This window comes from Acinonyx jubatus, chromosome D1 (genome assembly GCF_027475565.1).
Source record: "Acinonyx jubatus isolate Ajub_Pintada_27869175 chromosome D1, VMU_Ajub_asm_v1.0, whole genome shotgun sequence".
NCBI lineage: Eukaryota > Metazoa > Chordata > Mammalia > Carnivora > Felidae > Acinonyx > Acinonyx jubatus.
Window position 1 is genome coordinate 6,023,773 of NC_069390.1, and position 24,555 is coordinate 6,048,327.

General features: G+C 47.1%; 1 protein-coding gene across 4 annotated transcripts; it reads right to left on the bottom strand.

The window, feature by feature from the left end:
• Positions 1-305: 305 nt before the first annotated feature.
• BBS1 (Bardet-Biedl syndrome 1) lies at positions 306-24,475 on the bottom strand. 4 transcript variants are annotated; one of them, XM_027045845.2, is made up of 17 exons: positions 24,337-24,475; positions 23,927-24,003; positions 23,758-23,792; positions 20,175-20,447; positions 20,013-20,059; positions 19,832-19,870; positions 19,640-19,712; positions 16,588-16,719; positions 15,745-15,851; positions 14,271-14,391; positions 13,946-14,104; positions 12,445-12,514; positions 11,801-11,959; positions 9,047-9,180; positions 7,910-8,044; positions 7,202-7,288; positions 306-6,973 (listed from the first exon to the last, which is right to left on the bottom strand). In XM_027045845.2, the coding sequence occupies exons 1-17, from the start codon at positions 24,381-24,383 to the stop codon at positions 6,887-6,889; spliced, it is 1,782 nt and encodes a 593-aa protein (XP_026901646.1). In that variant the 5' UTR covers positions 24,384-24,475; the 3' UTR covers positions 306-6,886. The 4 variants fall into 4 exon arrangements, with proteins under 4 accessions (XP_026901646.1, XP_053058869.1, XP_026901645.1 ...); XM_053202894.1 differs by having other exon boundaries at positions 24,298-24,417; XM_027045844.2 differs by having other exon boundaries at positions 23,927-24,030; positions 24,337-24,415.
• Between the last annotated feature and the right edge of the window lie 80 nt (positions 24,476-24,555).

The window sequence follows — 24,555 nt, forward strand, 5'->3', positions numbered from 1 at the left end:
GGAGGGGTTGGACCCAAAACGGGGTTAAGTGAAAAAGTCTACAGATGCTGCCAAGGGTGGGGGGTTATCCCGTGACACGGCAGGCTTGTCACCCAGGAACCCTCAGAGAAGTCCATCCTTCTGATAGGTCCTGCCCATACCCACAGAGGTTTGAGCTGCTAGGACTTCGTTTTTTCCAAATGGCATGTTCAAGAACTATTTTGTAACTGTTAGGAATGTGGTGTGCCTGGCACTCTGTGCTACTTTACCCCTCCAGAATACTTTTCTTTTCTTTTTTTTTCTTTCTTTCTTTCTTTCTTTCTTTCTTCCTTTCTTCTTTCTTTCTTTTTCTTCTTTCTTTTTTTTAATTAAATAGTAAGGAGAGGCAAGAAGATATTTATAAAATAAAGAGGAACTCCCTCCCCAGCCCCATTTAAGAAGAGATGGAACCCACTTCTTTGAAGTCCCTGCTGTGCCCTCCCTGGTCGAGAAAACACTGTGCTGTCTTCACCATTCCCTTGCTTTGCCTTGTAATTGCATTACCTAGGTTTGTATCGGTTTTGCATGTTTTTGAATTTTATATAAATGGAATCATGCCGTTTATTCAGTCACTCAATATTATGTTTCTGAGATGTATCCCAATCAATGTGTATAGCTGTGGGGCATTCCTTTTCCTTGCTGGATAGTGAGCCACTGAATCTACCGCAATTTATTTGTCCCATTTTGTCTCACGGGTCATTTTATCTGCCCCTATTGTGTGACTCCCTAAGATCCATCCATGGTCCTTGCTCTTCCACATAAATTTTAGAATCCATTTGATAAGTTCCACCAATAAAAATCCCTTTGAGATTGTGAATGGAACCCAACTGAATTTACAGATCGGTTTGGGGAAAATCAGCATCTATATGAAATTGCATTTTTCAGTCATGAACATGGTGTATCTATTAGATGTTTTCAATAAAATTATATACTTTTTCTCATAAAGATCATGCCTCTTTTGGTTAGATTTCTTCTTTTTTTAATGTTTATTTATTTTTGAGAGAGAGACAGTGTGAGCAGGGGACAGGCAAGAGAGGGAGACACAGAATCCGCAGCAGGCTCCAGGCTCTGTCTGAGCTGGCAGCACACAGACTGACATGGGGCTCGAACCCACGAACTGTGAGATCATGGCCTGAGCTGAGGTCAGACGCTTAACCTACTGAGCCACTTGGGCGCCGCACATTTCTTCCTTTTTTATTCATTTTTGAGAGGCAGCAAGAGCGCATGAGTGGGGGAGGGGCAGAGACAGAGGGAGAGAGAATCCCAAGCTGGCTTTGCACTGTCAGTGCAGAACCTGACTCGGGGCTCGAACTCACATACCGCGAGACCATGCCCTGAGCCGAAACCAAGAGCCAGACGCTTAACCGACTTAGCCACCCAGGCGCCCCATGGTTAGATTTATTCTTAAGTATTTGATAATGTTTTGTTATTGTACATGGTTTATGCAAATAGATTGTGTACAGCAAACCAAAAACTTACCATTACCTTATAAACTCTTCTGAGTTTTCTATGTTTACAATAAAATAATCTGTGAGAAGACAGTTTTGTTTTTCCTTTAAAATTTTTATACCTCTTAATCTTCTTGCCCCTCCTGTATGGGTAGAGGAAAAGTAGTGGGCACCCTGACTTGTTTCTGGCCTTTGAAGAAATCATTTCAATATTTCACTATAAAATATGTTCACGGTGGGTTTCTTTTAAAACAGATGCCCCTTCCTGTTGGGATGAGCACTGGGTGTTGTATGGAAACCAATTTGACAAATTTCATTAAATAAATAAATAATAAAACAGATGCCCCTTAAGTTCCCTTCTAGTCCAAATACATTAAAATAATCTGTATTCTTTTACTTTCAATTGTCTTGTAAAATCAGCCTACAGATGGGGCGCCTGGCTGGCTTAGTCAGTGGAGCGTGTGACTCAATCTCAGGATTGTGGGTTTGAGCCCCAACATTGGGTGTAGAGGTTATTAAAAAAAAAATCTTAGAAAGAAGAGATCAGCCTATAAATGGATTTTTAAATCTAGACAACACTGTCTTCCAGTTGAAACAGTCATTTATATTTATTGTAATTGATGTACCTGGAAAGATTTCTACTTTGTTATTTGTCCCACCTTTTCTTAGCTTTTAGTTTATCACCCTTCTTACTTAAAGTTACTTTTTACTGGGTACAGAATTCTAGGTTAATAGTTATTTCCTCTCATATGTTGAAAATAATATTCTGTCTTTTGGTGTCCATTGTTGCTATTAATAACATCAGCTGTTATCTATTTGTTGTTACCCCTTTGAAGACACTTTTGTCTCCAACACTTTTAAGACTTTTTTGTCTTTGACATTCTGCAATTTACTGTGATGTGCCCAAGTGTTGTTGTCTTTGTATCTACCCTAATGGTATTCCTTGGGTTTCCTGATTCTATGAATTGTCTTTCATCTGTTCTAGAAAATTCTTAGCCACACCTTCACCTATTTTCTCTGCCTCTACTGAAACTCTGATTGGACCTCTCTACTCCATCCTCCTTGTCTCTTAATAACTCATATTTTCTGTTTTTTGCATTCTGGATTATTTCCACACATCTTTAGGTCTTTCTTCAGCTCTGAAACCAATCTATTTAGTTTTTTTTTTTTTCTTTTTTAAGTGGTTGTGCCGACTCTTCCATTGAGTTTTACATGTCAAATATCTTATTTCTCCTTCTAGTTGTTTGCTTTTCAGATTTGCTTGGTCATTTTATATGCTACTTCTATTTTAGGATCTTTTTCTTTAAATATATCAAAAACACACATCTTATATTGTTTGGTAATTCCAGTACTTTTTTTTTTTTAATTTTTAATGTTTATTTTTGAGAGAGAGAGAAAGAGAGAACATGAGCGGGGAAGGGGCAGAGAGAGGGAGACACAGAATCCGAAACAGGCTCCAGGCTCCGAGCCGTCAGCGCAGAGCCCGACGCGGGGCTCGAACTCACAGACCCCGAGATCATGACCTGAACCGAAGTCGGATGCTCAACCGACAGAGCCACCAAGTCACTCCTTAAATTGCCCTTCTTTTTCTTGTTTCCCAGAGTGGAAACTTCTAAATTACTGATTTCAGATCAATGCTACAAGTTTCCCTTTAAGCACTGCTTTTGCTGTATCCCACAAATTTGGTAAGTGTGTTTTCATTTTCATTTAGTTTAAAATATTTTTAAACTTCCCTTGAGATTTCTTTTTGACCCACATGCTATTTAGAAGGGTGTTGTTTCATCTCCATGTATTTGGGGGAAATGATGAAAATTTAGGGGATTTTCCAGTTACCCTTCTGTTAGTGATTTCTAGTTTAATCCCATTTTGACCTGAGAACAGACACTGTATTATTTCCAGTCTTTTAAATTTGTGAAGGCCTACGTTATGGACCAGAATGTGGTCTGTCTTGGTGAATGTTCCACGTGAGCTTGAGAAAAATGTGTATTCTACTGATGTTGAAATAAGTCTATAGAAGTCACTTGTTGATGATGGTTTGGTGACCTCTATATCTTTTCAAAGACATTATAGTTAAAGATTGACCACAGAACAGAAAGAGCTGAGAATTAAAATAGTGGAATTTTAAAAAACAGGTCCAGAGAAGAGCTGAAAGAAAAATTTCTCAGAACATAGGACAGAAAGACAATATGAGAGAAGAGAGAAGAAAAACAGACAATCAATCCTGTTCTCTCTGGAATTCCCATTTATCAGGTGCTCGGTTAATGAGAATTCCAGAGAGAAGAGAGAAAATGGGAGGAAATCGCTTAAGAAACAAAATTTTGTAGAAGTGAGGGATATACATTTCCACCTCACAGCACAACAAATAACGACACACATGTAAGTCATGTCCTGACATTTCAGAACAAGAAGGCCAGGAGCAAAAATGGCACGCAACTTCTCAACAGCATTACCAAAAATCAGAGCACAAGGGAATACCGCCGTAAAAATGATTTTCTTGCATGAAAACTATTTTCAACTTCAAATTTTATGACCTGCTATCACACATGTATGTGAATGGGATAAAGAAATTTTTAGACAGTGTACTAAAATTTTTTAACTCTAGTGACTTTTTAAAGGCAGTACTGTGGATACACTCCACCCAATGAGGGGTAAAAGAACTGTAAGGATGAAGAGAAGGGGCCCAGGAGTCAGAGGCTCTAGTCAGGAGAAACAGTCTGCAGTAGTTCTAGAGAGCAAACAGTCCTCACTGAGGCAGGGGATGATGGAAAGTATCCAGAAAAACAAAGTAACTGTCAGAATGGATGAGGGAAGAATGAACAATTGCTACATACAGAAAACTAACCAAATGAAAAAAAAAAAGGCAATTATTAACTCCATGAAAAATTAAAAGGTAATTTAATTATATCCCAATTTTGGCTCTGCAGGGAACAACTTTCATACAGTAAGATAAACAGCCATCTAAACAGTAAGTATTGATTTACCTAAAAAGTGGGGAGAAAAGGCGCAAAGTACTCCACAAGAGAGCTAAAGCCTCGCCTTTTACAATAGGGACCCAAGAGATAGTGTCTAGAATGATAAATCAAGCAAGAGTAGTATAAGCATATTTTTAAGATAAATAGCTAATGAATACCTGGCTGGCTCAGTCAGTGGAGTATGCGACTCGTGATCTGGGGGGTTGAGTTCAAGCCCCACCACTGGATGCAGAGATTACTTAAAAAAATAGCTAAGAGAACTGAAAATGATTGTAGCAAGGGAGCAGTAGTGGGGAATGGGGAGAATTTTCTCGTTATAAACTAATTCCATAGTACTAAGTAGGTATGTGGTTTTAGATAAATACTTTTTTAAAAGATAATAACTTCCCTCATCCCTAATGTACACAATCTCCTGGAGCTCCAACTAGTGAGTGCACTGGGTACCATGCACTGTTCCTGGTTTCATGTTGCTTTATGTATACTTGTCCACATCAGTGCAGTTCATGTATTTTTAATAATAGATACATAGTATTACATCACACAAACTCTCTTTAGGTGCTGGGCATAGGAAGCTTCTCCACTTCCATCATCATGAATAGCTACAAACTAGACTTGGTGTTCCGAGCTCACACAGTCATCACATGATTGGGGAAGAAGAGATTGTATGGTCATACGGCCCAGTGAAGAGCTAGCCCAGCCCCAGTGACAGAGCTCTAGCGATAAGGGGCTTACTACCTTCTAGAGCAGGCCTTTCCATCTCTGCCAAGCTCTCTTAGGAAGCTCTGCAGGTTAAACCTCCTGCTTCGTCCAACTGTGACTCACTTGGCTTGATCTAGAGACCCTTCACCACCCTGACCCAATTAATCTATGTCTACAAGCGGCCAGGCTCTGCACAGAGGAGGGGGATGGGCTCTTTCTTTGGTCCATACCCCATTCTTTCTTAACCTGGCCCCAGAATGCATTCCTTGGGAGGGTTTGGGGTGAGCTGAGAGCTGTGTCACCCCAATCCCTTGCTGGGGTCCTGGACAAGAGGTTATTGCCTGGCCATGGCAGTTAGTGTGGGGCCCTTGGTCTCAAGGGCAAAAGCCCTGCAGTTACTCCTGTCAAATCCCCCCTTTCTGGAGTGGAGTCCTCATTTCCTCTAGAGCGGCTGCCAAGCTCACAGGATGCTAGAGCTCAATTTGGTCACAAACTGCCTCATTTTATATGTGGGGAAACTACAGCCTAGAAGGATTTGGTTACTTCCCACAAGGCTGAGGTACCATATGCTAGGCTGCACCTGGTCATACAGAGGAAAAGACAGGTGCTCGGAGCAGGGTTCCTGGCTCCTAAGTGGTTCAAGGTGGCCCTGGTAGCACCAGCCTAACACTGGCCAGGGCTCAGGAGGCACTGAGGTCCAGGACTGTGGGTCTAGGGCCCTTGTGGTCTGAACATGTGCTTTCCCTCAGTCTTTAGCCTCACTCAACACCTCTGGTCCATGCCTTTCCAGCTAATGCCACTGCCCAGTAAACTTTCCACTTACGTGATTGATCTGGGCTCCAGGGCACAGAAGAGCAGTTCTGGGCTTCTGCCTCCTGTGCCACCTCCCCAGGGCCCGGAAACGCCTCTCCTGCGCACCCCAGTCCCACTTGTGCTCTAACTGAGCCTTCCTCTCCTGGGACGCTCTTTCTGGACACGAGCGACCAAGTCAGGAGCGGCAGTTGTGTGGTGTTCAGAAGCCCGGTGGGGGCTGGGGCCACTAGCTCCTGGCACGGGCGCCCTATGCTTTCCTGGCACCACCTCCTCCCTTGGCGATCTTCATGGAGCATCACAGGCCTGAGACTTTGGCTGAGCCCAAGATTTCAGGAAAGGCCCCTGTGGGGAGGCAACTACTCCCTAGGCTCCCTTGTTTGGCTCACAAGGAGAAATCAGAGAATGTGTTTTGCCTGTAATCTGACCAGCATCAGACAAGCCTCTGGAACCCCAGGGAGCAACAGGGGGCTCGGTCTCACCCAAGAAAAGCCTCTGATTACCCCAGGCCAGGCCGTGGCCAATTCTGGCCTGGGCCTGCAGCAACCCAGGAGTAACGTGCCTACAGAAAGCAGCAAAGGAGAAGGCTGGGCCCGAGCCCCTCATCTCACCTTGACCACTTCAGAGATCTTCCTTCGGCCCTGGGGGTGATTTCTGGACAAAAGTGGGAGGATGAAGGACAGCAGTAGTCCAGTGGGCAAATGGCTGGGTTTTCCTGAGGGGGAAGGAGCTGAACCTCCTGGGTACTCACTGACCTGCTGCTATCGGTCACCCAGCAGTCAGGGTGGTGAGAACGGGGACACTTAGGAGAGGAGAAGGAAACCGTGGCCCCAACACACTGCTGCTCGGGGACTGGGCCATTGACTCTGCCCAGCTGAGTGGAAGCGGCTGAATCTTCCTGGTCCCGATTCTACAGGGGCTTTAACACCAGTCCAGGGGTCAGGCGGCTGCCAGCCCCTCGCTCACGGGCATGTTGATGTGGGCACTCAGGAGGGGTGCACTCTGGCCTTCACGAAGCACCAGCACCTACGGAGGAAGTGCCGTGGCAGTAGGAGCGTGCCCCCTTTACTTCCTGCTCCCTGCAAAGGCCAAGCCCAGCCTGGTCTGCACTGGTCCCAGTGACAGGCCACCAGGGCTCTGTCAAAGGGGATGGGGAGGCTGCAGACACCCACCCGGACCTGGCAGCCATGTGGGGGCCTTGTCCACCTCACTCTCACTGTCTCCCCGACGTGGTACCAACAGTGGGCGACCTACCTTGATAATGTCCGAGATGCCCTTGTCACTGAGACTCTCCACAAAGGTCTCTAGTGGGTAGCTGAGCCCTGGCACCAGCAAGGGGACCTGGGTTTGGGGACAGACAGGTAAGGAAATCAGCTCTCATGCCTGGACAGTGTTTGGCAGATTCCAAAGCACTCTCACACCTGCTGTAGCAGCTGAATTCAGCATAGGCCTGGCAGGGCGGGTGGGGCTGATGGGCCCATTCACAGGGCATATGGGTTCAGTGAGGGGAGTGGACGCTCGAGGACCACATGTATGTCCAGGATTAAACTCAGACCAATCCCAGAGTCTTTCTCAGCCTCTGGTCCTCCCAACTTAGGATCAAATTGGATCTGGGGGGGAAATTAGGCCCTTCACTCTGTGGAAAATTTTCCTTGGGGCAGAAAGAGGCTCCCATTCCCACTGCAGGCATGGCTGCGAGGCAGGATGAGCTCTGGGTTCTGGCTCTTCTCCTAGAACCTTCCGTGTGGCTCCTTGAGACCTCTCTCAGGCCGGGAGAAAAGCAGCCAAGGCAGGTCTTGGGCATTCTCCCCAGGGGAGGACCCTGCCATACCCCAGCCTGGTCTGTGGCTGTGGCCACCTGCCAGCTCCCTCACCACTGACCTGTTAGGGCTCTGTGGGCACCTAATCAGGCCCCAGCCTGGTCTTACCCTCAATCCATGTCTCAGTGGGGCAGCCCAGTACCTTGAAGAAGGCCCGGGGCAGGGCGTAGAGCACCTCGTTGTACAGGAAGCAGACCAGCAGCCCCAGGATGGGTCGGGCTGCTGAGGTGTTCTGCAGGTGAAGTGTGAGCTTAAAGGTGGGACCCAGGCCCTGAACCTGCGGAGAAGGTGGGGTGGGTGGAGGAAGCCCTTAGGAACAGTGGCCTTGGGCACTGAATCCCATGTGCCCTGGCCCTGTCCTCCTGCTTTGTCATCAATGTTCTCGAGTTACTCTCTTCCAACTGCTCTAATGTATCGTCCTGCCCCTCAAAAGGCCCCTCAGAAGCCCAGAGGCTAGTTCCTGTTTGTACAGGGATCAGCAAAGGCCAAGTGGGGGAAGGGGCTTGATGCAGACTGCACAGGAAGCTGGTCAGAGGCAGAGCTGGCCCAGAGATGAAAGCCCAGCTCCCACCTATGGCCTCACCACTGTCCCTGCTGCTCTCTTCCCAGGATCTGACTTCCTCCCACTCTCACCCTAGGGTAGGCACAGGGATTTCATGTTCCTCCCTTTCATTCTCAGTTGCTTTGTAGCCTCTCCCTCTCTCTATCTACTTCCTTTAGGGAAAGAGAAATTGGAAACCCATTTGGGTCAGACAGCACGCCTCTGGGACCCATTTAGCCCAGATGACCTTGAGCTTTCTTGTGTCTGAGTGCAGGATCTCCTCCTCCCGTGCACGTCTCAGGACTTCCCTTCCCTGTAGCAGGCAGTCCTAGCCCCCAGGCTGCCCACAGTTACTGAAACAAACAGTTTTCTTCCTTGTACCATAGCCGTCAGAGTCCCTCCAGTCCTGGGAAGAAATGTCCCAAGGTGACTACTTGTGTGCCCTGCCCCAAATGCGGGGGCTTGTTTTGAGGCACGGCATGGGCCGAAGGAGCTGGAGAGTGTGGCCTGCTCCACGGCCCGCTGAGGGGAAGAGGCAGCACAGCAGAGGGGAGGAGAGAGAGCACCCTCCTACAGGAAGACAGACACTTGGTCTCTGGGCCTCTGGGAGGGGAGAAGGGGGCACAAGGCCTAGTGGGCTCAGAACTGGCTCTGGGGCTGAGGGATTCCTACCCACCCTTGCCCTCTGCCCCTCTGGCCCTGAGGTGGCCTGACTGCCCCCTAGCCCTGGGTGCTCACCACAGCGTGCAGCTTGAGGGGCTCCCGGGCTGTCACAGACACAGGATTCAGGCTGGACTCCAGGGCCTGCACGTAGGCGCGGGCAGTCCGGAGGCGCAGCAGGTAGAGGTCGGTCTGGAAGGTCCGGTGCATGGCTGAGGAGAGGCGCACAAAGGGCTGGTGCCGGAGGGAAGGAGGGAAGGAGGGGGCAGAGGCAGGGGAGAGAGTGTCTTGCGCGGGCTGCTGTTCAGACAGCACAAGAGGAAGGCAGGGGCCACAGGAGCTGGGAACGTGGGAAAGGGAGGACCAAGGTGCAATAGCCTGGCCTCGGTCCGGTGACACTGGACGCGTGGGCCACACGCTGGCTGCCTCCTGCTTTCTGGTTTCCTACCACCGCACAATCCCACTCTCCGGGATGGCTCCTTCGATTTCGCCCTAAGGGCTAGTGTTCCCTTAAGTCTTGTCCTTGGTCCTCTTCCTCTATGCCCTGCCCCGGCTGTGAGCACTCCACTGAGGAACAGCTTCGAGCTCCTGAGGGTGGGGACTTGTCACTACCGAGGCTGCAGTGCCCCGCTCAGGACCGGGCCCACGTCCACTCTCAGTCCTGCTTCCAGCTGCCTGATGGTCACCACCCGGACGTCCCATCGACATCTCAAACTCAACACCGCGGACACGCACGTCATTCCCCCGACTCCGTCACTGCGTCCCCATCCACCAACGTGCCCAGGCCCACCTCTCACGGTTACTCATTTGCCAAGGTCTGAGGACTCTTCCTCAAAGCCGCCTCCAGAGCCCATGCCCTCTTCGTTCCCCCCGGGACCCTCTTCCAGGCTTAGCACGCTGGCTTGCCAGTTGGTCCTCGCCCTTCCACGCGTGTCAGGCGCCTCCCACCCCCTCAGAGGTCTCATGTCTGGACATTAGCCTGTTAGCCCGTCTATTAGTCTTTCCTTTTTCCACTAGTACTTTTACGACTTATTTTTAATTTACTCAGAATTCATTTTTGTGTCTGGTATGAAGTAGAGTTCTAACTTTTTTTTTCTAGAAGCATGCAGTCCCAATTATGTTTTTTGGACAGGCTTTCCTTTCCCCACTAATTTGAAACAACACCTTTAACATAAACTGACTTTTCCCATACACGAGGGTTTCTGGACTTTCTAAATGTGCCCTGGATCGATACCAATCTCCGTATCACACCACAGCTGCTAATTCCTACAGCTTTCTAGTTCATATAGTTCCTTCTGCTGAGAGGCTATGTCCCCTCATTTTTTTTTTTTTTTTTTAATGTTTATTTATTTGCGGGGGGCGGCGGGGTGGTAGAGGGAGGGGCAGGGAGAGAATCCCAAGCAGGCTCTGCACCATCAGCCCAGAGCCTGATGAGGGGCTCAAACCCACGATGATGAGATCGTGACCTGAGCCAAAATCAAGAGTTGGATGCTTAACTGACAGAACCACCCAGGCACCCCAAAGGTCCCCTCCTTCTTAAATTCCATCCCCCAATTTCTTAGATTTACCGAAAATCAACTGGCAAGTCCTCAAAATAAACCCTATAGGGATTTTCACTGTAACGTTGCTATGTTCCTAGATTAATTTTAGAAGCTGTTAATTACTCAGCATCTTTAAAGCATTAGGTCGTGCTACCCTGAGAGTCTCATCATTGAAATATTCAGATGGTCTTTTACGTTCTTGAGAGCAGTTTTATAACTTTCTTTCTTAGACTGACATTTTCTAGGGATTTTGTTGCCACTGTGAATGGAAACTTTGGATTTTCCAACTTGGTATATACCAAATTATTGAATTTTGCATATTTTACATTTGGTCACTTTAGAGAACTTCCTAATTATTTCTTGAATGTTTCAATTGTTTCTCTTGGATTCTCTCAGCTACAACAGCCTGCTAGCTCTTTTATCCTCTAATTTACCCTTTAAAACTATCAGCAAGGTCCCTTTATAAGACAGAGCTGGTCGAGTCACTGTGTTTTTCGGCTTAACATCTTTCCCAGCCCCCACTACCTAGAATCAACCAAACATCTTAGCTTTGCACTCCAGGCCCTTTCGGAGCCAGCTCTGCCCTGCCTTTCCAGCCCCTGCTCTGGCCCCCCTGGCCTTCCTGCACTACTCCCGCGACCACGTGCAAGATGCCACTTAAATCCAGGTAGGATCCTGTGACTCTACTCACGCCTCTGCCTGAATCTCCCTTCCCTGTCCTTCTCTGGCTGGTGGACTTATAATCATTTTAGGGTGAAGTCCAGTGTCACCTCTCTCTGAAGCCTCTCCCAGGCGCCCAGGCAAACTTCCTCACTCTTGTGAGTCTCAACAGCCCTTTGCAGAGACTTCTTCTACATCTGTCACGCATGTGAAATTAGCAAGGTAGACTGAGTTCCTAAGGTAGGGGTCTAAACCTATTTCAAGGCATTTGGCACAAGGCCTGGCATAATCCTGGGTACCGAATGAAGGGAAGAATGAATGAAAGAGCAAGAAAAACTGAATAGGAAAAGGAAGAACCCTGGTCAAATTCAGCTTCTCTCATGAGAATTCCTGCATCTAGAAGCAACTGTTCTGCCCTCTGCATTCGAAGGGCGTGCGCCCTCACCCACAGGATCTCCCACCTTGAGGCAGTTATTGGAGGTAGGGGACACCTCCTAGGCTGTCTCTGGACTTCCAGAGGCAGGAAAGCTGCCTGGTTGCCCAGTGCTTGGGGCACCCAGGCGGGTTCACCCAGTTCTTGCTGCTTTAGAGCAATGGAGAAGGAAGAGGCAGGACCTGGCCTGAGACTCACCGGTGCCAGCCTCCCGCTCTCGCAGCGTCTGATCCACGTAAAGCCGGGTCTTTCGGGGCACGTTGAGTTTCAAGGCCTGGGCTGGTGGGGGGCCCGCCTCACCTCCCCCTTCCACAAACACTGCCGTACGCTTCAGGATCTTGATAATCAGGCCACCGCCTAGGGAAGTGGACAGACAGAAACAGATCTGTCCTCCCCAGTTCTACCCTACATTCCCATTCCTTCCTCCCCAAACAATCTGCCTCATATAGACCCAATTCTGTCCATGTGTGTCTTCCTGCTGAGATTCTGGGTATCTAGAAGGAATAAAGGATGTTTTAATAATGTCCTACTATCCATCTGTTCATTCAGTAGTTACTTATTAACTATTGTGATGTTAATAGTTAATTAACATAATAAATGTTAATTAAATATTGTGATGTCTCCTCAGACACTGAGGAGACTGGGGTGAACTGGAAACACTGGCGCCTGGGAAGTGAAACCAAACTGCTGATGAGCTGGCCTCAGACAGGACATGTGCCTACAAGCCTTGCTTCCCAAACCCAGGCCTGCCTATGCTTCACATCCACATCTTCTTTCCTAGGATCTAGCCTGTCACCTTTGCGTCTAACTCTAAAACTCTTGCCAGATCTAAGTCTGCTCACCTCGTGTGGTCATGATGAGGGTGTTATCTTCCCGCCCATACCGGCCAAAACAAAGGCTGGTCACTGCATCCTGTGGTGGAGACACCAGGACTTAGTTGGGAAAATACCATGGAGAGGAGAGCAAGACTGAGGTGGAGTGATAAGGCTGGGAGACCCCAGATATGATAGAATAAAGAGATGTGAGGTAAGGCCTGGGGCAATGCTGCCTCTGAAATATTTCCTCTATTTCTCATCTCCCATCCAATCTCACTGCCGCAGTCACAGTTCCAGAGTGAATGTCATTGGGCTTCTGGGGTCACCTTTCTAACAGGTCCCCAGCCTGGTCTTTTTCCTTAATCTGTCCTTCACACTGATGCCTTTCAAAAATATAAACAGGATCGTGTCTATTTTCTGCCAAAAAAATTCCCATGGCTTTTGTCCTCCTGGTTAGAACAACTTAAGGCCTTCCACATCAGACTCCAACCTCCCTTTACTGTCCCTCTCCTCTTTACCCTCCTCCCACCCCTACAGCAGGCCTATAGTTCAAACCAACTGCTCTCAAACTTTACACATACACACACACACACGTTTCACATGTGATATAACCTGAGCTTTCTTTCCTTTTTAATGCTTATTTATTTTCGAGAGAGAGAGAGAGAGAGAGACAGACAGACAGACAGAGTATGAGCAGGCAAGGGGTAGAGAGAGAGGGAGACGCAGAATCCGAAGCAGACTCCAGGCTCAGAGCTGTCAGCACGGAGCGTGATGGGGGGCTCGAACCCACGAACTGTGAGATCATGACCTGAGCTGAAGTTGGACGCTTAACTGACTGAGCTATCCTGGTGCCCCTCTTTTTCTTTTCTTAGGTAGGCTCCACGCCCAATGTGGGGCTTAAATTTCTGACCCTGAGATCAAGTGTCACGTGCTCTACCCAGCCAGCCAGGTGCCCCCTCTGAGCTTTCTTTTTTATGTTGCTGGTTGTGGCCCGTTAAATTAATTTAATGACCCACAACTCCCACAACTTAAGTGTTTGAAAAACTCTAATCCAAATTCCTCAAGCCACCTGTATTCCTTAATCAAGAACATTCATGCCTCTCAGCCTTTGTTCATGCTGTTTTCAGTCTGGAATATTCTTTATGTATTCACTTGGCAAATTGTTTCAAGGCCCAGAGGAACTGTCACTTGCTATGAAATGGCTTGTGAGTTCCACCCCCATTTATCCTTCACCACCCCCACCCCCCCCAGTTGCTAGGCCCCTCTGTGCTTTTTCAGTACTTTGTTCCGCTTTAGACTTGCTTGTATTTGAATTAGTGGTGTCTCTGGCTAGCTGTCATCTTAAATTATAAATTCCCTGAAGGCAGGATTTAGACATTGTTTTATCCCCCACATGGGCTGTGCACATGAGATGCTCAACAAATGTTTCTGAGATACATCAAAAGTCAAGGGCATCAGGTGGGGATCAGGAGAGGCAGCTAAGAAGCCCCAGAGGTGGGACCAGAACAAAGCGGAGTCAGCAGCTCACCGGGGTGCGGATGACATTGAGCAGGGTCTTATCACGGTAAATGCGGACTTCTCCATTGGCCAGCCCAGCCATGACAGCCTGCAGGCCCCGGGAGTGCTGCTCCAGGAGATTCATGGTCAAGATGGCTGCTGGCATTTGCACTGTCCACAGCTTTTTACCCTGGGAGAGAAGAGCTTCTTACCCTGGGAGCGTTCAGGACACAGTGTGGAAAGAAGGGGTGGCTGGAGTTACAGGGAAAGAGACACCAGAAGGAATCGCTTGCTAAGGGGGACCAGAGACACATACATGGAGGGGCTGGGGGGTGATGCTTGCCCAAAGGCCACACCTTGTGGGTGAAGCCATGCAGGCTGTCTTGGGTGCTGCCCACCACCAGGACCTTGTGTACCCGGACAAGCCCCACAGGCTGGGCGCTCAGCTCGATGCAGTACTTGGGGCGCTTGGAGTCTCTGTGGAATAAAGACACACTCTCCAAGCTCCAGAGCCTCTCTAAGCCTCGCCTTCCCTGGCTGACACTCCTCTTTCTAAGCCCCACAGACTATCCCTGAAGGAACCTGGGCCCCAAAGTAGATGACCATAGTATTGTTTCCACGTTTACCACTTAGCAGCTGTGTGACCTTGGATAACATGAAGTGTGTTTTCTTTCCCAGTCTCCCTGCTGCCTTTACTACAGTGATTTGTGTGATGACCTGGCATTTAATGGTTTACAGTGAGTGTACTTAGGCTAGGTGAAGTGCCACTGGACTTAGGCAGTGTAGCAATTTATCAGAAATGCATGAGAAGTCTGCTGTGTGTAGATGCACTGTTTTCAGTTTCCCAGCTTCTAAATCTTAGTTTCTCTTATCAAGAAAGTAGGGGTAATTCCTGCCTACTAATCACAGGCTATGGCTCCCCTTTCTTCATATGATGGCCATCAGATGATCATATCCCATCTGATGACCCATCCGAGAGCCTCCCTCTGGTCTCTGGTCCTCCTTCCAATCTACTCTCCACCCAGCAGAGTAATCTCTTAAAAATATAAATGGCTCATAATATTCTTCTGATTAAACCCCATGAGAGTTTTCAAACTCAAAATCTTTATCATGTCCTAACAGGCCATGCCTGGTCTGCACACATCTCTTTCCACCCTCCCCCCTGACCATCAAGCTTGAGGAGCACATGGCAATGTCTTTTCTATCTTGAATTTGCTTAAGTTTTCTCTGCTTACAACACTTCTTCCCCACTTTTGGAATAACTGGCTCCTTCTTAACCTTCCAAATTATCTCCATAGACAGGTGTTCACTGATCACCTTGGCCCTATTATTTTTGCCCACTGAGCTTGCATTTTTCCTCCAAAGCATGCATCCAATTTGAAATACATCTTGCTTTGTTGACTTTAACATCTGTCTTCCCCTGAGGGCAGGGCCTATGCTTAGTTTATATCATTTAGCAATACATCCTCTATGCTTTACATAATGCTTAAAACATGGTACGTGCTCCAAAATATTTCTTTAATTAGAAAATGATTATCAGCCTAAAACATAAAGAAGTGTCACATACCTATAAAGCAATACAGCAAATGGGAGGCTGCTTTTGTTTCTTCCCATCACTGACTGCACTGCTCACGTGCTACAGCCACCTTACCCAGTCTCTCACTTTGCCTGCTCATCACACAAGCCTGCAGGTGGCCCCCTATGCACGTGAGCTCACCTTCCCAGCCAAGTTCCCAGCTCTTTCCACTCCCAAATACCAGCCCCAAAGCCCCTGAAACCAGCCGGTTTCGGAGATGTTCCTTCTGGCCCCACAGACCACGATGCAGTTACCTTCTCAGGATATAGATGTTCCCATTGCGGCAGGCAGCAGCAAGCCGGAACTCCACATCAAACTGGCCGGAAACATCCAGGAAGACGGGGACGCTGGGTAGGCTCATCTGCAAAGGAGAGGCTCAAACATCCCAATTTTTCTGGTGCCCATCCTTCCCTACCTTGAAATAACGCCTGTGAGTTGGTTCCTTGTCCAAAGTCCCAATCTCCTCATTGTCACCCTGCTGGTCACAGTTTTTGTATACTTTTCCCGGAGGGAAACTCGGCAACAGTTTTGTCTATACCTTTGACAAAACTATGCCACTTCTAGGAATGTACCCTAAAGACGTATTTAGATAAACATGCACAGGGGTTTGGGCAAGGAGGCCTACTGCACTGGTGCTGACAGTAGTGAAAACTGAAAACAATGTAAACATACAGTGAGTGATAAGGTAAATAAATTATGGTCCATTTGTATAATGGATGTTGTATGGCCTTTAAAGAAGCTAATGTCGTTTTATTCAGATATAGAAAGACACTGATGAGTTCCTAGTATGTGAAAAGAGCAGGTTACGTGATCCTTACCACAAAGCCGTTTTTGTAAAAAAAAATTTATTTATGAGTTATATATCTGTGTCTCAATATAAAAATGTCCAGAAAGACATGGCAAAACTTTAATAGTAGATATTGTGGGTGGTGGTATTTTTGGACATATACTTTTTTCTTTATGCTCATCTACATTTTATAATTTTTCTACAATGTGTATCACCAAGAACTAGGGGCAGGAGATGGGGGAGGGAGTAGAAGGAGGGAATGCAGCCTGGGCCTCAGCTGTGCCGAGGGCCTGGCCCCATACTGACTGACCTTGGCCAAAATGATGAAGGCCTCCGGGTCCAACACCAGGAGCTCCTTGTTCTCAGTGCCCAGCACCAGGCAGGAAACAGCATCCTCGTCAGCCAGGTTCTTCTTCAAGGTGGTCATGGTGGTGATGACTGTCTGTAGAAGAACTCCAGGAGTCAGCCAGGGGGTCCCCACCCACCATCCCCACAGATACCCGAAGGACACCACAGGAGGGAAGAAAAGAGAGCAAAGGAGGAGGAAGAGTATCAGAGATGTGATGTAAGTTTTACGTACAAAAGTATTTATGGCAACAAACCTAACTTTTTTTTTTTTTTCAAAAAATTTTTTTTGAGGGGCGCCTGGGTGGCACAGTTGGTTAAGCGTCCGACTTCAGCCAGGTCACGATCTCGCGGTCTGTGAGTTCGAGCCCCGCGTCAGGCTCTGGGCTGATGGCTCAGAGCCTGGAGCCTGTTTCCGATTCTGTGTCTCCCTCTCTCTCTGCCCCTCCCCCGTTCATGCTCTGTCTCTCTCTGTCCCCAAAATAAATAAACGTTGAAAAAAAAAATTAAAAAAAAATAAAAAATAAAATAAAAAAATAAAAATTTTTTTTGATATTTATTTATTTTAGAGACAGAGCACAAGCCGGGGAGGGACGGAGAGAGCCAGAGACAGAATCCGAAGCAGGCTGCAGGCTCTGAGCTGTCAGCACAGAGCCCAATGTGGGGCTTGAACCCACGAACCATGAGCCTGAGCCGAAGGCAGACACTCAACCGACTGAGCCACTCAGGTGCCCCAGCAACAAACTTAACTTTCTAACAACAGAGAACTGTTTAAGTCAATTACAAATTTCCATCTGATCAAAAACCACAGTCATTAAAGAAAAATCACACTTTTAAAAGAAGATTCAATGATAGAGAAAACACTTCTAATGTATTCAGAGAAAAAATGGGTAAAATGTTATGTTAGTATAATCCTCGTTTAAAAACATATGAATAAAAAAGCACATGCTGGCAGGTGAAACTCATATTTACTCAAATTGGTTCTATCTGGACAATGAAATCACAGGTAATGTTTAATTTCTTCATTGTGCTTTTGTAGAATTTCTACAGTGGGCACATGTTCCTTTTATAATTGTGATTGGAGAGAAAACTTTTATTTTTTATTTATTTTTAATGTTTATTTATTTTTGAGAGAGAGACAGAGTGTGAGCGGGGGAGGAGCAGAGAGAGAGGGAGACACAGAATCTGAAGCAGGCTCTGGGCTCTGAGCTGTCAGCACAGAGCTTACACTGACATGGGGCTCGAACTCATGAACTACAAGACCATGACCTGAGGACGCTTAACCGACTGGGCCACCCAGGCTCCCCTAGAGAGAAAACTTTTAAAAGAGAAGAGGATGATCTCTTTTTTAGAAATTTGTCCTATGAAAATAATTTAGCAGGACCAAAATTTTCTCTGGATAAAACTGCTCATTGTGTCTTTTTTTTTAATGTTTATTTTTATTTATTTTGAGAGAGAGAGAGAGTATGCATGAGCAGTGGAGGGGCAGAGAGAGAGGGAGGGAATCCTAAGCAGGCTCTGTGCTGTCAGCACAAAGCCTGACTCAGGGCTTGATCTCACAAACGGTGAGATCATAACCTGAGCCAAAATGAAGAATCAGACACTCAACCAACTGAGCCACCTACGCAACCCATGTGATTATCTTTAAGATTAAAAAGAGGAATCATTCTCAATGCCTAGTGGAAAGAAAAAGGTTACAGAAATGTGGATGTTAATGGTTCCCAATTATATAGCCATGACATATATCTTGGAAAGATTGCCTCACTCCCCTAAACTGCATCTTTGAAGCAATAATTAATTCATTTCATGATTTTATATGTACTCAAAGATACTGACACCAGTGGATTTAAGCTGCTGATCAGCAGGAGACAACAATATTTCCTACAGAATTGGTCTAAGGCTAGCCAAAAGCTGAGGCATGCGTTGGCCAATGTGTTGGCTCAAGTGGCTTCTACAGGAAGTGGAAGGTTCCCATGAGGCTTTCAAAAATGCAGAGAACAGCTCTGGGATGGGACTGAAGGTCAGCCCCTAGGTCAGGAATCACTAGAGTTTACTGAACAGGTTCATCAATAAAACCATTAAAATGATAATTAAGAAAAATATGAAGTGAACAAAAGGGATACATTTCTTAGCTAATGACCTGCATGTGAACAGTTACATAAACTAAGAATGAAATAATTGACAATTAAGGAAATAATCAAGGGGCCATTAAGAATGGAGTTCTTTTCTTTAAATTTAAACCTTTTTTAAAAATTTATTTGAGAGAGAGAGAGAGAGAACAAATGGGGGTGAGGGGCAAAGGGAGAGAGGGGGAGAGGGGGAGAAGGGAAGAAGGGGAGAGGGGGAGAGGGGGAGAGGGGGAGAAAGGGAGAGAGGGACAGGGGGAGGGAGAGAGGGGGGGGAGAGAGAGAGAGAGAGAGAGAGAGAGAGAGAGAGAGAGAGAGAGAATGAATCTCAAGCAGGCTCCACACTCAGTGCAGAGCCCAACATGGGGCTTGATCCCACAACCCTGGGATCGTGACCAGAGCTGAAATCAAGAGTCAGATGCTCAACTGACTAAGCCACCCAGGTGCCCCAAGAATGGAGTTCTTAAATACTGTTTAAATGCTCAAGATATAATGTTACATACTCAAGGAAAACAAATTATAAAGCATATTTGTAAGAAAATGTACCAAAATGGTAAGAATGAGTACCACTGGGTAGTAAGATTATAGTCATTTCTCCTTTATACTTCTCTTTATTCTCTAATGAAAATATGTTATCTTTACTCTTAAGAGAAGAAAAGGTATGTAAAGTTCTATAACTACATGTGTTAATTCAAAGCTGCCACTGTTGACTGGAAACGTAAGGCCCTGCAGCTTTGTGACCATTACGTGTGGCAGGGGCTGGAAAGGAAACTATAAAGTGACACTAGTGGGGGTTGGTTGTAGAATTTACCACTGATCTTTAAAAAAATGAGGTCTTTAAAAAAATTGCCGACCTTTTTTATAGGGAAATAAAGAGCGAAGGGGCATTACCTGCCGCTTGATGGACTTGGATTTGTGCTGGCTCACAAATGCCTCCATTTCTCTCAGCTCCAGCTGTAGAAACCTGCACACACAGAGAACTGGCACCTGCATGCCCTGGGCTTACTTCCCTCCACAGGCCATTCCACAGCCACTCCCTCCCCCTGGAGCTTCTGGAGCCCCGGTCCTCCACAGGCCCCTTACCTGAGTGACTGTACCGACAAAGGCACCTCTGCCTTCTCCCTGAAAGGAGAGGGGCAATCGTGGCAGATTCAGTTGAGGAACAGGGCCCTGGGGTTCAGACCAAGCACGGGAGGGATGAAGGAGAAGGGATGGGGGTTAAGGGAGGGGTGGGAGGCATATGAAGGGGAAAGTGGGCTCTCACCGGATGCCTTCCAGCATCTCCTTCAGCGTCAAGGGGTCAATCCGGTCCTGTGACAGCAAGGGAATAAGGTTAAGTCTGTGAGCTCCAGAGGCAGGCAGGGAATGAGGATGACTCAGTGGCGGCCATCTTTGCCTTCTCATTCCCATTCCCGACATCACTTACCTCCTTGGCCTGGTTCCAAAGATCTTGTTCCAGGGGGTTTGGTGGCAACTGGGGCAGGCTGAACTTGAAGTAGGGCCTAAGATTTTTATACACATACACACAAGGGCCTGAAGCGAGTGCCAGAGCTGGTGTCCGGGGTTCATGTTGCTCCATAAGGAAGGTGGCGGCCGCAGCTGGCAGTGCAGGTAATGGGCTTTCAGTCAGCACTGTGGGTCCTTTGAGCACCTTCAGGCGGGGATGCTGCCCACCTGGGCCAAGATCCCCCACCACCAGCTGTAGAAAGAGGCTGGCTTATTCCAGGCTCAGGGTCTAAAGACCTCTCCACTGACCCCCTTCTTGGGCTTAGCCTTTTTGCCAGTGCACATTCATTCACTCCTATATCAATGCACCAAAGGTGTGGGGCAAGGAGACTCTGCAAAAAGGCTTGCAAGTTGTATGACCTTGGGAGAGTTGATTAAACTTCCTGAGCCTCAGTTTTCCTACCCACAAAATGGGAATATCTATCTCATGACACTTGTAGTGAAAATCAAATGAGGTAATGAATTAAGCAACCTGGTGAAGGCTAGTGAGGAGTAGGTGGCAGATGATGTTTTCGTTACTCATTTGGGAATCACTTCTTCAGAGCCTGCTCCATGCCAGGCACTATTCTAGACAGTGGACAGTGGCTAAAGTCAGTGAGGTGCTGGAAACTCATTATCTGGGCCTCTGAAGCCTGGCTTCCAAGTGGGAAGAGAGCACAAGCATGCATGCAGACAGGATGTGCTCTGTGGACAGAGAGAAGAACCAAGCTCCCCAGTCTCTCTTTTCCACCGTCCAAACTATCCTCCAAGCTACTGTGTCTGCCAAGCAAGCCCATTCTCCCAAGTGAGGCCTTCAAGGCCTCTCTGATCTGGTTTCCAACCTGTTTTCCATCACCTTCCAATCCATGCTATTCTCCAGCCAGGATGGGGGCTGCCACAGAGCGTCTGGATTCTGAGAATGTACGGTGTGCCAGGAGCCACAGCAGGCACTACATGCATCCTTGCATTTAGTCCTTTCAACAACTCCTGGGATAGGTACTATTTATTAGCCCCATTGCACAGATGGGGAAGCTGTGACTTAGAGATGTTAGGTAAGAGTCACTCAAGCAAGTGGCGGAGCTCGGACTGGAATCTAGGTCTGTCTGAGTCTAAACCAGTGGTATTGACTACTATTTTACTTACTTACTTACTTATTTATAGAGTTTGAGTGTGCGTGAGCAGGGGAGGGGCAGAGAGAGATGGAAAGAGAAAGGATCCCAAGCAGACAGCACTGAGCCCGACTCGGGGCTTGAACTCACAAACTATGAGATCCTGACCTTAGCCGAAATCAAGAGTTGGACACTTAACCTAATGAACCACCCAGGTGCCCAACTACTACTTTTATTGACTTTCCCTTTCTAACTTCAAATTTACTCTTTCAAAATGTGCTATAAACTTCCAAGTCTCTGTGCCTCTACTTGTGCTGTTCCCTCTGACTGGAATGCTTCCCCCCTCCCCTCTTCCATACCTTCTTGATACATTTCTTTCATCCTTCAACACCCAGTTCACATGTTACTGCCTCCTGGTGCCTCCACATAGATTTCACTATTCTCTCCCTGCTGCTCCCATAATACTTTCCATATATTCAGTTTTAACATCCTTTTGTTTACTCCATAAAAATTTACTGAGTACCCAATTTGGGCCAGGCACTGGGCTAGATTCTGGGAATCAACAAACTAGCTCTTAAAAGTTATTTCACAAAAGCATCGAATATTTCATATTAGTTATTGGAGCTGTGATTTCTATACCTTTCACTGCTATAAATCCAATGCCAAGCACACACTAGGTATTCAGTCCATATCGATGGATAAATTAAGGGCAGTGTCTGTATCTCTTCCCGACTGTATACTGATTCATTTCTTTTTTTTTTTAAGCATAGTTTGTTTTTTTTTTTAATTTTTTAAGTCTTTATTTATTTTTGAGAGAGAGAGACCAAGTGTGAACAGGGGAAGGGCAAGGAGAGGGAGACACAGAATCTGAAGCAGGCTCCAGGCTCTGAGCTGTCAACACAGAGCCCAATGTGGGGCCTGAACTCACAAACTGTGAGACCATGACCTGAGCCGCTCAGATGCCGAACCGACTGAGCTACCCAGGCCCCCCGATTCATTTCTGACTTTAGTGTCTGCATAATGCCTGACACACAGTAGAGGTTCACTGCACACTTGCCAAATTGCAGAATGCTTTAAGGACAGGAATTGGGGGCATATGTCCACCGAATTCTCCTGTACTCTCCATGAAGGGTAGGGTTCCAGACCTATCTTTTAACTGCCCAAATAACATGCCCACTGCGGGTTCAGTGCCCATGGTTGAGCCATAGTGGAACAAACACATGACTGGGAATGCAACCAGACCCAGGTCTGCCACTTTTTACAAACTCACTAAGCTTATTCAGTCTGAATCTATTTTCCCATTAACAAATTGGGAATAAATATGTATGTATGTATGTATGTGAAAATGCTCAAAGAGGGTCTACTCCAGAAATGGACACTCAATATATGTTAACCCACTTTAAGCCCCAAATATTTCTCAATCTTTTAAAAACCTGTACCTTTAATTTTAAAATTTATTTATTTATATTTTATTTATCTTTATGTTTTTATTAAATTTATAATTTAACCTTTTTATTATTTAAAGTTTTCAGTCATATACAAAAGCAGAGAGATTAATATAATGAACCCCCAAATACCATCCAGTTTCAATAATTAGTAACTCATGGCTAATCTTAAAATCTACGCTCATTATTTATTTTTAATTTTTAATGTTTACTTATTTTTGAGAGACAGAGACAGAGCATGAGTAGGGAAGGGGCAGACAGAGAGGGAGACACAGAATCCAAACCAAAGCAGGCTCTAGGCTCTGAGGTGTTAGCACAGAGCCTGACGTGAGGCTCAAACCCATGAACTATGAGATCATGACCTGAGCTGAAGTCGGATGTTTAACCAACTGAGCCACCCAGGCGCCCCTATTTATTTATTATTTTAGAGAGAGGGAGAGCATGCAAGCAGTGGAGGGAGCAGAAAAAGAGAGAGCCAGAATCCCAAGTAGGCTAGACTCCGTGCAGAGCCCTAGGTGGGACTCCATCCCATGACCCTGGGATCACTACCTGAGCCAAAAACAACAGTCGGACATCAACGACTGAGCCAATCAGATGCCCCTTGCCCTTTTAGTAAACATAAAGCTCTCTCTTCCTTCCCTTCTACTTGCTCTCCAGATTCCAATGCCCCACTCCCAACCAACGGATGTGCCCTTCCAGCAAGGAATTATGTCAAGTTAACAAAATTAAGAGGCTTTGTCTTGGTAGAATCCCCAGCAGCATTTTGTTCTGCTTTGCTTTCTGCAGTCTGTATTCTGAAATCAACAAGTTCTCTTCACTATCCACATAAAAATAAAAATTAACACTAAATGTACTTTTTCAGGGTACATGAGCTCCAGATTATGCTGAACTCCTTTGGAGCCATCAGGAGACCTCATTTCTGATATCTCCCCACCCCCCAATTCTCTTTCAGCTGAGGGGATATGCTTACCTTGTACTCCCCATCCCCATGCAAATCTGCCAGCGCTGGAAAACACAAAAGGGCCATAAACCGGGGTTTCAGAAGCTTTGAGGCTCCACTACAGAACCATTATTTGACCCCTCCACCCCACCCCACTCCCCCCACCCAGAAGCAGGGGTTCCTGGTCCCAGAGACTCACCCAGGCAGCTGGAAAAGGTGTGGATGTTGGCCACGGGGTCGTAGTGTGCGTCCAGCCATTTCGAACTGGCCTCGTTGCTGGGAGAGGAGGGAAAGAGTTGGGCGCTGAGTCCCAAGGGAGAGTAAGAAAACTTTGAGGGGGCTAGTCTCAGAGTGAAGTGTGTAGGGCGCTCTGAAATGGGGATACAGAACCTCTGGGTCCAAGTCCAGGCTCCACCACAGGCTCCCTGAGTGACCCCGAGTCACACACACGCATATTCACTCCTTGGGCCTCAGTTTCCCTACTTGATCCCTAAAATCCGTTCAAGGACACCCGGTGCCTTCCGAGAACCGCAGGTGCCCAGATCCCAGGGCCCAAGACCCCCTCTTTACATTTATAGGAAAGGAGGCCTCGAAGACCCCGGCCTTCACCTCTCAGCTCGGCCGCAGTCGGAATCAGACGAAGACGCAGCAGCCATGTTCGCAGACGTCGCCTTGGCAACCGGCTTCGGCCAGCCGCCGCGCAACGCCCAATAACGCCCGGGCTCGGGGAAGCGCGCGTACAAAGGTTCCGGGCACTCAGCTTTCCGGCCCAGGGCAGGGAGGTCACCGTGCAGCAGACGCTGCACTCGGTTGAGCTTCTGCCTGCTG